The sequence below is a fragment of the Phalaenopsis equestris genome, unplaced genomic scaffold (assembly GCF_001263595.1).
Source record: "Phalaenopsis equestris unplaced genomic scaffold, ASM126359v1 Scaffold000235, whole genome shotgun sequence".
In the NCBI taxonomy this organism is placed as follows: Eukaryota; Viridiplantae; Streptophyta; class Magnoliopsida; order Asparagales; family Orchidaceae; genus Phalaenopsis; species Phalaenopsis equestris.
Window position 1 is genome coordinate 622,459 of NW_018164677.1, and position 16,224 is coordinate 638,682.

The 16,224-nt window shown below is 36.2% G+C and overlaps 1 protein-coding gene across 2 annotated transcripts in view; it reads right to left on the reverse strand.

Moving 5' to 3' along the window:
• Nucleotides 1-16,224, reverse strand: part of LOC110023899 (probable polyamine aminopropyl transferase) — a 63,102-nt gene that overhangs the window by 15,985 nt on the left and 30,893 nt on the right. For both annotated transcript variants that reach the window (XM_020723542.1, XM_020723541.1), the window contains exons 5-6: nucleotides 9,923-10,052; nucleotides 9,657-9,709 (exon numbers count right to left, since the gene is read on the reverse strand). In XM_020723542.1, coding sequence (XP_020579201.1) covers nucleotides 9,657-9,709; nucleotides 9,923-10,052 — 183 coding nt within the window. The remainder of the gene's footprint in view (nucleotides 1-9,656; nucleotides 9,710-9,922; nucleotides 10,053-16,224) is intronic.

Consider the following 16,224-nt stretch of genomic DNA (forward strand, 5'->3'; position numbering starts at 1 on the left):
CTGCAAGCTCGATCTTTGTAAGTTCTGTGTTCTTGGAAAACAGAGTAGAGCCAGTTTTATGAAGAAATTGATTATGTGCATTCTGATGTATGAGGCTCTACCAGGGAATCGTCATTAGGAGGATCTCCGTATTTCGTTACATTTATTGATGATTTATCTAGGAAAAATTGGGTGTATTTCTTGAAGAAAAAATCTGAAGTCTTCTCTAAATTCAAGCTGTGGAAAGTTGAGGTGGAGAACCAAATTGACATAAAGATCAAGTATTTGAGGTTTGATAATGACACAGAGCACACATATTCACAGTTTCAGAAGTTTTGTGAGGAGCATGAGATTCAGAGGCATTTTGCAGTGCACAAGACACCACAACAAAGTGATGTGGCAGAAAGGACGAACAAGTTTTTAATTAAAAGGGCAAGATACTTGAGATTGAATGCAGGGCTTTCGAAGAGTTTTTAGGCAGAGGCTGTGAATATGACATGTTATCTCATCAATAGATCACCTCGGGCATCATTGGGCGGCAAGGTTGCAGAAGAGGTATGGATATGTAATCCAGTTAATTTCGATCATTTAAGAATTTTTGGTTGTCCTGCTTATGTGCATGTACCTGAAGATGAAGATTAAAACTTGATGCAAAATACAAGAAATGCATCTTTTTGGGCTACAAGAAAGGTGTGAAAGGATACAAGTTTTGAGATCCGATTGCAAGGAAGATGGTGATCAACAGAGATGTAGTTTTTTATGAACAGTCCATGTGAAGCATAATCAAGAAAGGTGCAAGGAAACAATTTCAGTTCAGATGCAGTGCAGATGGATTTAAAACAACATCTAGAAACAACTGAGAGAGAGTTAAAGGTTCAAATCCAACACCTGGTGATTCAATTCCATATGATCTGCATAATTATAATCTAGCTAAAGACAGACAAAGACACACCAATATAAGGCCTCATAGCAGATTGGGTTATGAAGACTTGGTCTCTTGTGCACTTCTCATCAGCAGCGATGATCCTTCAATTGTGGGGTACATTGATTCAGACTATGCAGGTGATTTCGATGACAGAAGGTCTACAATTGGGTATGTGTTTACTCTTGGTGGAGGGCCTATATGTTGGAAATCAACGATTCAGTCTATTGTGACATTATCTACAACCGAAGCTGAGTAAATGACAGTAGCTGAAGTTACGAAATAAGTCTTATGGCTTGATGGGCTCGTAAAGGAACTGAGCGTTGAGCAAGGTGGAGTTCAGTTGCATTGTGACAGTTTGAGTGCTATTTATCTGGCTAAGAACCATGTGTACCATGCGAGAACAAAACACATTGATGTCAGGTATTATAAGATCAGAGAATTGATTGCTTCTGGTGAGATACTGTTGTAGAAGGTTCATACTGATGAAAATGCAGCTGATATGTTGACCAAGCCAGTTACTATCAACAAGCTCTTGCATTGTTTGGACTTGTTGAATGTTTGCAGTTGCTAGAGAATTATGGTGGCCCAACCCACTTAAGTCTGTAAGAAACTCCATGATGTAGGGGCTGGATATTCGCCAAGGTGGAGATTTGTTATGGAATGACTTTTATAACATATAAGGGACAGATGCTAAAACAAAGTGGAGCGGAGCGGAAGAATTTGTCTAATCGGGGGAGTTTCGTTATGTGGGTTGGGGATGCGGGGGCAACGCCCTGCGGTACGGTATAAGGGTAATTTTGTAATTATATATTGTACTTCAGAGTTTACTCCAGGGCTATATATATGCTTGTTTGTAACCATAGAGATTATCCCATATTCTGTATTCTGTACTCTTTTCTAGAATATAAAGAAAGTCGCCGCTCTACTCTTGAGGACGTATGCATCTTTGCTGAATCTCGTTAAATCTCTGTGTGTTCTGATGGATTTGTGTCAATTCTTATTTTTTTTCGCCCCAATTTCTCAAAAAGTTGTATCTGAGAGAGGTTCTAGGGCAGGGAAGAAGAAAAAATTCGACGTAGGGAGAAAAAAGATTTTGGAAGGCTTCTTCTGCGATGGATTAGAAGGAAGACGAGGGCTTCTTCGGCAAAGGTGCGGTTTTTTGAGCTTCTTCTGCGATGGATTCTGCAAAGTAAGTTTGCGCGACTAAGAGAAGGTTTTCGGCGGTTTGACACAGAGAATCGCAGTTCGGCGTTTTCTTCCGCGACAGGCGAGAGAGATTCGTGCAACGTTTGCTGTGCAGTTTGGAGACGCAGAGGAGAGGAGTTTGGGTGAAGGATTTGTGGCCTAGGTGAAGGTTCAGTTTGCGACCGTTGCCACGGGCGCGAAGCTTTGCGAAAGAACTGCCACGCAGAAGAGTCCGGCGAAGGAGCTAGGCCAGATCTACTTCCTCTACGAATCGCGAACAGGTGCGAAAGACAGAGGTGTTCGAGCGGCGGAGAGAGCAGCCCAGTAGCAAAATTGGAAGGGCGGACGTGGGAAAAGGAAATTCACGCGGAAAAGAAAAGTCGAAAAAGGAAATTTAGCGCGGAAATATTTCAGGACTCAAGAAAGGCAAGGAAAGAGAATCTGTTGCTGCACTCAGGAAAGAAAAGATTTCTTTCTAGAAGGAAAGAGGAGGCAGAGTTTTTCTGGAAGGAAAGCGGAAATGAAGCTTTTCTGAAAAGGAAAGCGGAGCTTTTCTGGAAAGAAAAAGGAGTTTTTCGGGAAAGAGGAGGCGGAGCTTTTCTTGGAAGTTTAAGGAAAATGATTTCTGGGAAAGTTTAATTAAGGAAAATTTAATTAAGGGAAAATCAATTTTCTGGGAAACTTAATTAAGGGAATTTTAGTGAAGGAGTTATTTAAAAAGATTTGTGGCATGATCAAAGTGAGTACAATTTATGGCTTAAGCAATTTGAAAATTCAGCAGAGAAATTTGCAGAGTGGTTCGTTGCAGGATCAATTTCAGATAACAATTTCTGGTACAAAATTCAAGGTGGTAAAGTTCGATGGAATTGGTAACTTCGGATTCTGACAAACAAGGGTGAAAAATTTGTTAGCTCAACAGAGAATCTTGAAAGCTTTGCGGGCATCAAAACTAGATGCCATGGAGGATGAAGATTGAGATAAATTGCAACAAAAAGCGTCAGCAACCATACACATATGTCTGACAGATGAGGTTATGTATCACGTGATAAATCTGAAATCTCCAGTGGAGGTATGAAAGAAATTGAAAACTCAGTTTATGTCCAAATCTCTGATGAAAAAATTGTATCTGAAGCAAAAGTTGTATGGGCTGAAGATGCAAAAATGTTCTGATCTGGAACAACATGTGAATGACTTAAATCAAATAATCATGGATTTATCAATGTTTGATGTAAGTATTGAAAATGAAAACGAGCAATGATTCTGTTGTGTTCATTGCCTCCTTCCTATGAACACTTGGTGACTACTTTGACATATGAGAAAAAACTATCAAATTTGATAAGATTACTGCAGCATTGCTGGCTCACAACCAGCAGAATGCAGGGGAAAACTCTCATGGAGACAGTTTATATGTTAAGGGTTAGGATCGAGGAAGAAAGAAGGAGAAGGAGAGCTCTGGAAGGCAAAATTCCAGAGGCAAAAAGACGATTCATTGCTACAAGTGCAAAGAGTCAGGTCATATGAAGAGAGATTGTCCAAAGCTTAAGAAATAGACTGGGGAGAAAAGTGATGCATCATCCAAGTCTATATATGTGGTGCAGAGTGACAATTCAGATTGCAGTGATGGTGATATGCTTTCAGTTTCATCAACTCAGTTCATGGATGCATGAATTTTTGATTCAAGATGCTCTTATCACATAACACCTAACAAGGAGTGATTTAGTTCAAACAGGTTAACTAATTTCAGCTTAGTCTATTTAGATGATGATAGATGCTGCAATATTGTTCGTAATGGGAAAATCAAAATTAAGATGTATGATGACCCTGTTAGAACATTATGTGCGGTTAGACATATTCCAGATTTGAAGAATAATTTAATTTCCTTGGACACTTCACATAAAAATGATTTATTCCTAAGGTAGATGGGGATAGGGAAACTATCAGAATTGTTAAAGGTGCAGTGACTGATGAAAAGAAAATTAACTGCAGGTAATATCTATAAACTGTTGGGAAGAACAGTTGTATGTGAAGTACACTGTTGGATCATACGATGAAAATGTAGCAGATATGTTGACGAAGCCAGGAACTATCAACAAGTTCTTGCATCGCTTGAACTTGTTGAATGTTTGCAATTGTTAGACGGCATGGTGGTCCAACGCACATTGGTGCATAAAAAACTCCATGATATATTTCTCCTAAAGGGTTGGATATTCGCCAAGGTGGAGATTTGTTAGGTATGACTCATATACCATAAATGGGGCAGATGCTGGAGCGAAGCCCACGAGCAGAGTGGAGCGAAAGGATTTGTCCAATCGGAGGAGTTTCATTATGTGGGTTGGGGGTGCGGGGGCATCACCCTGCGGCTTGGTACATGGGTAATTTAAGTAATTACATATTGTACTAAAAGGTTATATATATGTCATGTTTGTAACCCTATGTGAGATTCTGAATCTTTTATTCTGTACTCTTTTCTGAATATTGAAAAGAAAGTCGCCGCTCTGCTCCCAAGGACGTAGACATTTTTGTCGAACTTCGTAAATCTCTGTGTGTTCTTCTGGATTTGTATCGATTCCTGTTTTTCTTTGCCCTAATTTCTCAATAAGTAATGACGTGGCATCATAGCTATATAATAATATATAATATATATTCATATCTAAGTTTAAATCACTACAACTCGTGGGGTCATGTAATTCCACATTTTTTATTGTATAAGAATAATGCAGGTTCGAATCTAACACCCAATATCTATTTTTCTAATTAAGTTAAATGAGTCAATTTGAGCAAACCATGAAAAATGATATGTAAATCAAGTTGAGCATGAACACATTGTTTATAATCAATTTTGACAAGTAAATTTCAAACAGAATTAATTTCGAATGAGTCGAACAAGAGCCAAGTCTGAGCTCGCTCAAGCTCGGCCCATTTACAACCCTGGTGGTCACAAGGGTTATGAGCTTGATGATCAAATGCGGCAAGACTCGACAGAAAATTTGAAGGGTTGTCAGCAAGATCAACTAAGTTTGACCGATTTGATGGGGAGGAGAGATACCCAACAGATTTTGTCGATGGGGATTGAGTAGCTATAGATTGAGAGCAGCCCGAGAAGGGTGTTCCATTGATTGCTATTGTGAGGGGGATGGATTGTCAATTGCCAGGGTTTGTGAGGAGGCGAGTGTGTGTGATTTGTGTGCTGCAGTTAAATGGAAAGGATATTTTGGAGAGGGGGAAGACTCAATTATGGATGCTAGGCCGGTCCAGAGAGACAAGGATTCAAGGGGGTTGTTGGAACAAAAACGAGGAAGAGAGGGATATGGGCAAGAGAGATGAGAGCTAGGCGAAATGGATGACGTGAAAAAATTGAGTAGAAGAGAGCATTATGACGTCCAAGCAAGCAAGGTCAGGTAGAGCCAAGAGAAAGAGAGTTGCAGGAGTTCGCTATTGGTGTTGGATTCAAAAATGCCATAAATATACCACCTAGGCTGAAACACCAACAAATTAAACAGGAGAGAGGAAAAAGAAAATGAAATACGGCCTTTCTCTGGTATTGGAAGTCTAGCGAATAGAAGCAGGGAAAGAATTCCCTCTTCTAGAGCCATTCCTCTGTATTTATAGTCTTTGGTGAGGTCATTTTCATAGTAAATCATAATTTAAGGAAGTGTTGACCCCATGTTACTAAGGTAAGGATTTTAATAGGTCGTGCTATCCTGTGACAGTCGATCTGAGCTTTTTGCTGCAGTTGCGTACGTTGGTTGGCATGACCAAAGGCGAGGCGAGCAGCGGTAACCACGTGCTTGCAGTTGAGCTGCACTCTAAAATTGGTGAGGTCGATAGTTTGCCTAAGATGAACTAGCTAGCAGACAAGCTGCCTTAATCTCTGGGCACCAATGGCAAGGTGGCATGACCTGGGCAACCTGTGACAAGTGCTGAACTGCTTCCATGACCACTTCTGATCTAATCCGGTCCCATGGGTCCTGTTCATCCAGTCATCATATCAAATTCATGTCGTTTGGTATGTGAGTACACTTGAGAGATAGAGGGAGAGAGCATCAGCGAAGAGCTTTGGGAGAGTTGAATGAGAGCAATTAGAGTATGATGCAACAACCATGCGGCGGTTTGGGGGTGAGCAAGCCTCTTAGAAGTTTTAGTATACGCCTTTTCTTAAAAATTTAGCTAGCAGGAACAGACAGGACAACGGGGACAACACGTCAGCGGATGGGAAGGCATATGAGGATGATCAAGAATTGGGAGTCAGCAAGAATTTGGAGAGATTTGATAAATAAATTATTATCAATTGTTAGTAAGATTAACATATATATATAGATAATCGATTTATTTTTATTTTTATTTTAAAATAACAATGCACGTGTGGATTCATTCTCACACAATTTCTCATTATTGCCTCATGCGAAACCTGAGTTTTGTTTCTGTTCTAGATAACTCGGTTGAGTCTGCTTCAAGGAATAGTTTATGGTCGCACAACTTTGTGCAATGTCACATTTATAGTATAAAGTGGTTATTTGGTAACACAAGGTCTCCTTTTTTTAGTAATTTTTTACGCTTTAGACATATCAATAGAGTTCATTCTACAAAGCAAATAATATTTTGATTACTTTGTTTTGTGTTATATATTTTGGTTTAAAATTGTGCAACGCCGTGTTTGTTGGGTGTCATTTTTCATCATATGATCGAACTCATTGCAGTGGTCCTTTCTTGATATTCTTAATGTTCTGATCTCATCAACGAAAATTATTTCTTAAAAAGAATAATGATTAAAATATTTTGATTATGAACTAGATATTTTAAATTGGTTTTAGGTGATATTTTATTTGGAGATCTACATTGACTTTGATTTTGACGTGGGCTCAATTTGGATTGCCTAGTGACACGGGTAGATCAACTATCACCAAATTATTTTTGCTTTATGTTTAGCCTTACAAGCTTTTAATAAAGAAAGCTAATTTCCCAAAAAAAAAAAAAAAAAAAAACTCTCAATATCATATTTATTAGGTACATTTATAAGTATTAACTCTTAGACTTTATCCTTTATACTTGAGGTCGAGTCAACAAGTTTCACAGCAAAATGATCTAAAGATTAAGTCAAACCATATGCAAATTATAAGCCTAATCTTTTGTTAAAAAAGTGCAAGGTTAACAAGAATCAAGCAACAAAGTTCCATAAATCAACATATCTCGATAATTGAAATACTGATAACAAATTTTAGCCAAATAGGATCATTATCATCAAAATGCTCTCAAAGTCTCATCCAAAGTATTTTAGGCTATAATTAAGATAAGAATACAAAATCTCGAGATAATTATAAAATTCAAAAAACATTCAAGCAAAGTTTTTTGCTTAAGGCTTAGTGCAACAATCCATCATCTCAGAAACAATCTGTCATAGATGGTAAAATTTAAAGTTAACTTAATCTTATAAAGAGCATAAGCGACATTTGACAAATCTATATAACCACTTTCAAAGATCTCATGTCAATAGTAATAAACAGGTGTACTTTGACGGTGTAATTTTGCCGCCAAATAACACTACAAAAAGATGCAATTATGATTGGGTATCTCTCAGGGTAATTTGCATAAATAAGCTTCCTAAACATCTTCTAGGAACCGTAGAACGGTATCATATGATATCAGAGCACGACAAACTCTAAATTTTTAGGGAATTTTTATTCATATGCCTAACCAAAATTTCACATAACCTAAATCCTCAACGAACTCAATACCCTAACAATCCCTACAAGATTTCTAACCGTAAATCTAAAATTTACAAAATTCAAATACCCTATCATCACCAAAATTTCACCCCGACATCTACCACCAAAACCTAAGACCCCGACCAACATTGATTTGCAATAACACATCTGCGGGAAACCTGATCGGGAGAAAAGGCCACCTATGAGAAATCCATAAAGAAGCGTCTACTAGCTTACTATGGAGAATATGCAACAAGAAATCCTCCAACAGCAATAGAGACTTGTCGTCTTCTAGAGAAGATAATCCGGCGAGGTCACAATAGCCACAATGTGAGTCTCAAGATCGAGAAAAGGAAATAATCTCTTCCACCAAACAATTTACAGTGATGAAGAACCAATACCCTGACGATTTGGTATGGAATTTTAGATGAGAAGTTAGGAACTTGGGGTAAAAGTCAATTTATCGAATTTTGGCGTTCACATGGATCCATATGAATTTATTGAGTGGCTCCAGACAACAGAACCAATTTTTAGTACAAATACTTTCCCCAAGATAAGAGAGTTAAATTGGCAGCTATCAAATTTAGGAAGAATGAATCGCCATTCGCCATTCGCCATGCTCTTTTCCAACTGGAGAGCCGCCACACCCTCGATACATTTCCAAATGCTGTCTATCCGGTGCCTTCATCCAAGCACCATCCTTCTTCGCTGCTACTGCTGTTCAACAGAAGAAAAGGGCTGCCCCACAGCAGGAAACTGCTGTTTCCAGTTTTCTCTACTGCTGTCCCACCACCATTCACACCGGAACTTAATCGACATCCTTCCTCCCATCCCATTACCATCCTACAACATCCCTAACCCTCTTACGCTTCCTAAATATCTTATAGAAGCCCTAGAACGGTGCCAACCCGTTTATGCAAGGCGAAAGCCCAAACAATCTCAAAGTCATTCATAATTCCCCCAGTTCATTGTACATTAATGTAATACAACATAAAATAGTTTGATTGATCTCAACAAACATGCAACTAGATGTTAACAGGCTGAGATATGGGTTTTAGAATAGAAGTTGTGTCTTGCAATATATACAGATGCATTCAGATCATCTTCAATAGATAACTTCAATCAGCATAATAATTAGCAGTTAATAATTTAGGCAATCATCAAAATCAACCATGAAATCAAATTTGCAGTGCTGGAATTAAGTCATGTGAGATTTAGCCATGCACCTTTTAAAAATAATAATTTCACTGTTTTATTGGCTGCAGCTAATAAATAAAATGCAGATTATGGTGATGCATTGCCAAGTCCAGAAACTAAGGATTTGACTCAACAGTTCAGATATTTAGGAAAAATTATCATTGTTTGCCATAATGTTGTTTGAAAATATAAGCATAATAGAAATGATGGTGCTGGTAATCACAGTCACAACAATTGCTAGCATGCAAATCCCATCGAGTAAGCGAATTTTAGTATCTATCAAAGAAGCTTCTCACTGCTTATTTGGCCTAGGGTAATTTCATACTTCAATAACTAGAAAGAGATTAAAGTTAGAATTCTAATTAAATTTTCCAAGATACTATTTACTTTCTCAATTTTCAAGTGATAAACATGTGATCTCAAATCAGACAAGAAACACCCACATTAGATCCAATTATAGTTCAAACTTTATGCTATTGCAAGGAGGGCCATAAATATGGAAAAGTACACTTAGATTAAGAGTTTTAGCCAAAGATTGACTCTTACCTGGTAGCTTTGATAAGATCAAGAATCCAATTACATTGAAAAATCTAACAATTCTAAAAAAGAAAAGCATGCAGTCTAATCATTAAGACAGCGTAGAAGTAGAAATAAATGGAAAGCTATACCTCCTGTAATTGTGGAAAGATCTTTCCATCAGAAAACAGATCAACAATGATGCCTGTTGATTTTGTTATTAAAAGATAAGTATTGAAGGAGCTAACCAAGAAATAAGTAAAATTTAAGTTCAGATGTTGTCGAATTATTAGAACTTTATCATGATAGAGTTTGTTAATATGCAGAATTCTGATCCACTGGCTTCAGAGATTTACAAGATTCTATTAAAACCTAAACAGGGGGATGTCTGAACTCAGGTTTAGCATTCAAAAATTACCTGCAAAGCCTCCTTCAACATTTGCATCTGGAGAAAGGGCATCACCAATGTGAATGGAGAGTGAGCCGCCTGCTTGCGTGACCTTCTCCAAGTCAGATAGTGCAAAATATTCTCTTGCTATGTCAATCAACTAGAAAAACAGAAGAAAGATGAGGGTCAAAACAAATAATTATAAGCATATAATAAAAATTAACTAAACATGCAAAAAGATATCCATAGAATTACTTGAAATGACACATCAGAATTGGTGATAAGTTTAAAAGCCGATCACATTTCAAACTAATAAAACTACAATGACTTGAAGGTTTAACAAAACAATCTATGCAATCAGTAAAAACTATTCAAGGCCTACATTGACAAAACGACCAAGCATAATCAAGTCAGCACAGTGAACTCATTATGATTTGTTCATCTGCTTAAACAAATCCCCATTACTGACTTGATGGTACCCCACGGTTCAGCGCTTATTTCAAAGACCTAAAAAAGAAAATCTAAGAATCATTCACTTGCATCCCTGCATCATGCTCGCTTATTTCTCTCTCATCCTCCATCTCCTTCCCGAAACCCACATGGCACAGAACCAAGTCTTGGCGAGAGTTTGTAGGAGAAGGCACCAATGGGCTTAGCAGCATGTGAAGGGGAGCTTTACAGAGAAGGCATCGATGAGAAAAGCAGCTTGTGAAGCAAGAGTTCAAGAACATTACAGATTTAAGCTTAAATCCTGCTTGATTTTTCTGTCGAGCAGCAGCTACCGCCATCTTCTCTATTCAACGAACCCATCGACTTCCCTTCTCCATCCCATTCTATCCCTCCCTCTTCTCCCTCTTTCTCTGTTTCACTCTAATCCCCTCTACTGTATTTCTCCCTCTCTTTCTCTCCTCTCCCTTCCCTTGCTTTAGCAGACTTAATGAAGAGTGTGATCTGGTTTGCCTCTAATTATTTGTAGGAGGAACAAAGCATGCGCTCTGTTCTCATGCATTCTGCTTTAGCGGAACTAATGCAGGGTGCACATCGGTTAGCCCTTGGGGCTTGTATTAGGCTGAATTAGGCTGATGGCAGAGAGTCTTCATTCAAGTGCTTGGTGCTTTGTGGCCAAGTCGTTATGTTTAATGCTCTCTGCTGGCCCACTTTAATAAAATATTAGCAATACACAGATGAATTGTGCTTTTTTCAAAATGCAAAATGAATTTCAGCTTGCAACAATTGCAACCAAATCCACAAACGCATGTAAACGGAAAAAATGCAACTATAATGAGCCCAAAATGCGAAGTCATAAACTGACCCTTGTTTATCTCAAACGGATGCATGTTTCTGTAAATAAGAATATTTCTAAATAAAATTAAATAATTCACTATTACACATCATGGGTTAGAAAGCTTTCAAAAAAAAATGTGGATGACATATCAATACCACCGAGAGCAAATTTATCCGCATGTGCTCTAGTAAGCATGTTAAATGTTCAAACTTAACATCTGAAAGAAAAAATGAATTCCAGTCTGCAGCCATTGTAAACGAATCCACAAACATACAGTTAAGCATTTTGAATGTAAAATGTTAAATGTTCAAACTTAACATCTGAAAGAAAAATTGAATTCCAGTCTGCAGCCATTGTAAGCGAATCCACAAACATACATTTAAGCATTTTGAATGTAACCGATAAAGAACTCAAAAATACAAAGTCGTGTTCATGTCTTTATAACAATAGATTCAGAAGAATGGCCAGCACAGCCTGCCCATGTACCCGCTCAATTAGCCAAGCATTCAACTAAAGGAGAACATTTTTATGTGAAATCAAACGGCTCCTTGTTGCACATGATGGATCAAAAAGCTTATTTAAAAAAAAAGACAGTCACAGCATATCAAAACACTGAATATAAATTCATGTACATGCGATCAGATAAACTTGTTAAACATTGAAACCTTTCAACAATTGAGAATACCACATCTAGTAAGAAAAAGTAGAATTCAAAATCATTCCTCCCTTCAAAAATCATGTAATTGCTTTAATGAATCATACAATCATTGAGAAATTTCGTAAACATCCTTTTTGAGACTAAAATCAACAAAATTTGATGTTCTCGAGCAAACTACCTGCCCATAAAATAAGGTCGTAAAGCTGTCTTTTGAAGTCCAATTCTTTTTGCCCCTTAAACCTGAGTTGGCAATACTTCCACTTTTGATGAATTATTGAAACACCAACTAAAAAAAACTTCTCTAATGAAGCAAATTTATAGTCAAATGCCCAAATATAAAATTTATAAAAATAAATTGTCTTCCATTTACATATAGGCTTAAAGACCTTTTATAAAAAAAAAATCATTTAAAAATGAAAATCCTTGGTGACGCTATGCATGCAAAAAATGCAGTACGAGTTCAGCCCATGAATCCAATTTTTTGCGTATAAGAATATAGAGTTGAAAAAGTTTGTAATGTGATGACTTTCCTGAAAATTCAAATCATATATAAATTGCAGATCAGATACGCTGCAAATGAACGGGCAGATTCGACAATGTCCAAGTAACAAATAAAATCATCCAAAAATAGCCACATTGATAAAAAATCTTAACAACAAGGGACTTTTATCAATAAAATACTTCTAAATCCAAATATAGATTGCTTTGGGCTTAAGTCCCAAAGTAAATATGAAAAATAAAAAACTATAAAATCTAAAAAAACTCAACCTAAATCTACTGCCCACTCAAAAATTAAAAATCTATAAAAAAACTCGAGCTAAATCTACCGCCCTAAGCTTAAAGTAATTATCTAACGACTGTCCACAACAATTTGTTGGGAGTGATAGATTCAATATCAACCTAAAGGCAAAAATCCAATGTCACATTAAATGTATTTCTATAATGACTCTCAAAGATCATATACTAGTAAAAACTTGGCATGTATTATTTAACTGTGCTTGTGCTATCAAATGAAATCAGAAAAAACGTGATCATGTCTGGAGCCTTTAGCTGGGTGGTTAACTGAGAAATGATATCATGAAATTATGATCATCATGGTCAAAGCTCATAAGCTCCTCAGTGGTCTAAACCCCCTGGCCAGTGAATTCCAGAGTATACATGATAAAACACGAAACTCACTATTAACTAAGTTCAACCTAGAATTATCCTCTTGGACAAATATTCAAATCATTTTTTCAAAATCCCTTGGATGATACAACCACCTTTATTGACCAAGATCCTTCGATCCGGTTAGAACCACTACCCCCAAGATGACAAAAATTTGGGATCTTGATCGGATTCGTCGTCATCCTCCCACCATCTACAGACTCTAAAGGCGATAAATTTTCTTAATCTAAAATCAAAACTATTGCTATCATATGCTACGTGTTTATCACCTAATAACAAGTCTCAATTTAAAATTTTATCTCATCATCGCAAGCAGTAGTTACTAAAAGAGCTTATGCTTATGAAAAACCTAAAACCAATGCTTAAATTCCTCACACAATGAAGACAAAATCTTCGAGCATCGTCTTAACTTAAATTGAGTTTTACTTATAAAAATATTTGCTCAAAAATTATGCTGACTCTCTGAAGAATCAAACACAAATTTTAAGAGCCCCCGGGATATAATTCCAACATCACTTAATCATAACAGTGGATGTTGAGTGCATAAGAAAAAACAGCTATTTGAAGTAGCTGCAGCTGTTTGAAAAAACAGCTATGAAACTGCTGCAGAAGAAACTATTTCTCAAAATGTCATTGTTGCAATTACAAATTTATTTTATTTTCAAAATGATATATAGTAGCCTTCAGACAGCCACCAAATTTTAACAGCTAAAATTGAAAAAAGCAGCTTACTACCACAAAAATTTCTGAAAAACAATGTTTATTTTATTTTCAAAATGATATATAGTAGCCTTCTGACAGCCACCAAATTTTAACAACTAAAATTGAAAAAAACAGCTTACTACCACAGAAATTTCTGAAAAACAATAAATTTCTGAAAAACAATGCCGCAAACAGAACTGTGGTGGTCGTCTGAAAAGCAAAGCAGACATAAAGTTCTCCCAAACAGACCCAGTGAAACAGTGGCATAAGCAAAAAATATGACAACCTTTTAGAAAGTAAAAATGCTCACCTCGACCATATTGATGAAAAACACTAACAATCATCAATACAAAAACAATAAACAACTCCTAAAGCTTGGCTAAGATGCACCTACATCCAAAAACAATAAACAACTCCTAAAGCTTGGCTAAGATGCATAAGAAACAAAAATTATGTTCATATTGCTAGTCTTTGCTTAAGGATTTGTTTGATCAAGCTTCCTTGTATCACTCCATGCAATGTGCACTACATAAAACATAACTGAGTAGTGAGAGCAATGTTATAAACCCTACAATGGTGCCAACTATTCAAGGTATACTTTGGAAAATTGGTAACTTTCACTAAAATTTAGCAATAAAGAGGAAAATTCAGCCAGCCCTAAAAATGATGCTACACAAATATTTGCCTAAAAAACCATAACATCAAAAAATTGCCCAAAATAAAAGGTAAGTACAAGAAATTTTTGAGAGAGAATAATATTATCTTCAATATTAATCAAAATAGGTTGCATGTATTTACACATATTAAATTTTTATAATAATTTGATGGAATCATACAAGAAAATAGCATAATACTTGTTTACATTTGTACAAATTTTGAATTGTAAAATCATAAATTGGATGAAAATGAAGGCAATTATAGTGTTCATGAATAACCCATGTACAAATCCATGGCTCTTTAAAATCAGGTTGCATAAATCCATGGACCAATTCGCAACAATCCGTGGGCTCCAAATTTCCACATATAGTTGAAGTTGTCTGTTGACAACAATCGGTAGGCTTCAAACTTTCAGTCATGGCAAGAGACATATTTTTCAATTTGCACTCAAGAGAAGTTGAAAATGTTATTCATCCCAAATTTTGGAACATAGATCCAAAAAAATTTCTTGTGGTAGTGTTGTAGTTGATAGGCCAAGAGCTTAAGAGTTGGTTTGAGTAATGGTTAGAGTACAGACAAATTTGATAACATTATCATCAATCTTTTCATTGCAAAATTAATAATTTCAATGTATTTGGTCCTATCATGATGAGCATAAATCTTAGCATTATAAGTTAGAAATTGATTTCATGTAAAACACCAAAAAAAGGATTATTACGACAGCATTACCAATTACAAGATAAAGGGTTCAAGATGAGAACAATGCTCATGAGGGCTCAACCACAAGATCAAGATCAATGGCTTTCAATTTTAAACTGAGATTTTTGTATTCAGCTTTCAATGTTGCGAGTGTTTGTCGAATATGGGATACCTTCAAGTGCGGAGTGAGTGTGATGGAAAACTTCATGGGAAAGATGTTTACACATTATCACAAGGTTTAAAATTTCTTTTGGTGATTTCTTACCTTATCATTTTCTTCCTATTTATTTTGTTATTAGTATCGTAAGAGTATTGATTTTTGTCAAATTTACAACAATTATAATTTCAATTATGGTGCAAGAATAAATTGCTCATTATTTTTTGTGGGTTAAATTTCCACATTTTTTTTAATTTAATAAGTCAATGCATTATCATTTTGATTAAACATCTCATATTTTCGAGTTAAAACCAAAATAAACCAAAATTAGTTTCTTTAATGAACTGAAAATTTAATTTTTCTTTGTTTAATCTGCAATCATGACATCTTTTTTAATTTCACTAAGAACCATAAATGCTAAAATATCCTGCATCAACATCTTGGATATTTAGATCATTCATATCCATGTTCCAATTGCGCATGCAATCAATCATTGGGCATGTTCACATGTGTGCTCTTACTCACTCCACATAGCATTCTTGCTCACTCGGGCTTGTGATTTGTTGTTGCAGCCTAGTCTGTACAAGCTCTTAGCCTCTTTGTTGTTGCCTCGCTTGCATATGTCTCTTTCCTAAGTGTGCATGCATATTCAACGCACTCAACACACTATTTTCTTTTATTTTTTAGCAAGATTCAATCCTCCATAACACAAGCAACCATTTTGCGCAGAAACTAGAGTTTCAGTATATATGTCTTGATTTTTTTGTTGATTATTTGTCTTTATGTTTTAGTATGACATACTTGTAATTAGAAGGGTCTAACCATAACAAAAAGGGGTTGTTCTTTGTGAGCTAAAAAAGAGGATTTTTAGATGTGTGTGTTTTCTCTGGGGAGGTTTCAATCCATCCAAACCTTGTCCTATAGTTGTATCCTAAATTGGAACTTAGGTGGTGTTTAGCCATTATCTTATCATTCATATTATTCATTCTTTTTCCTAGTTCTTTCCA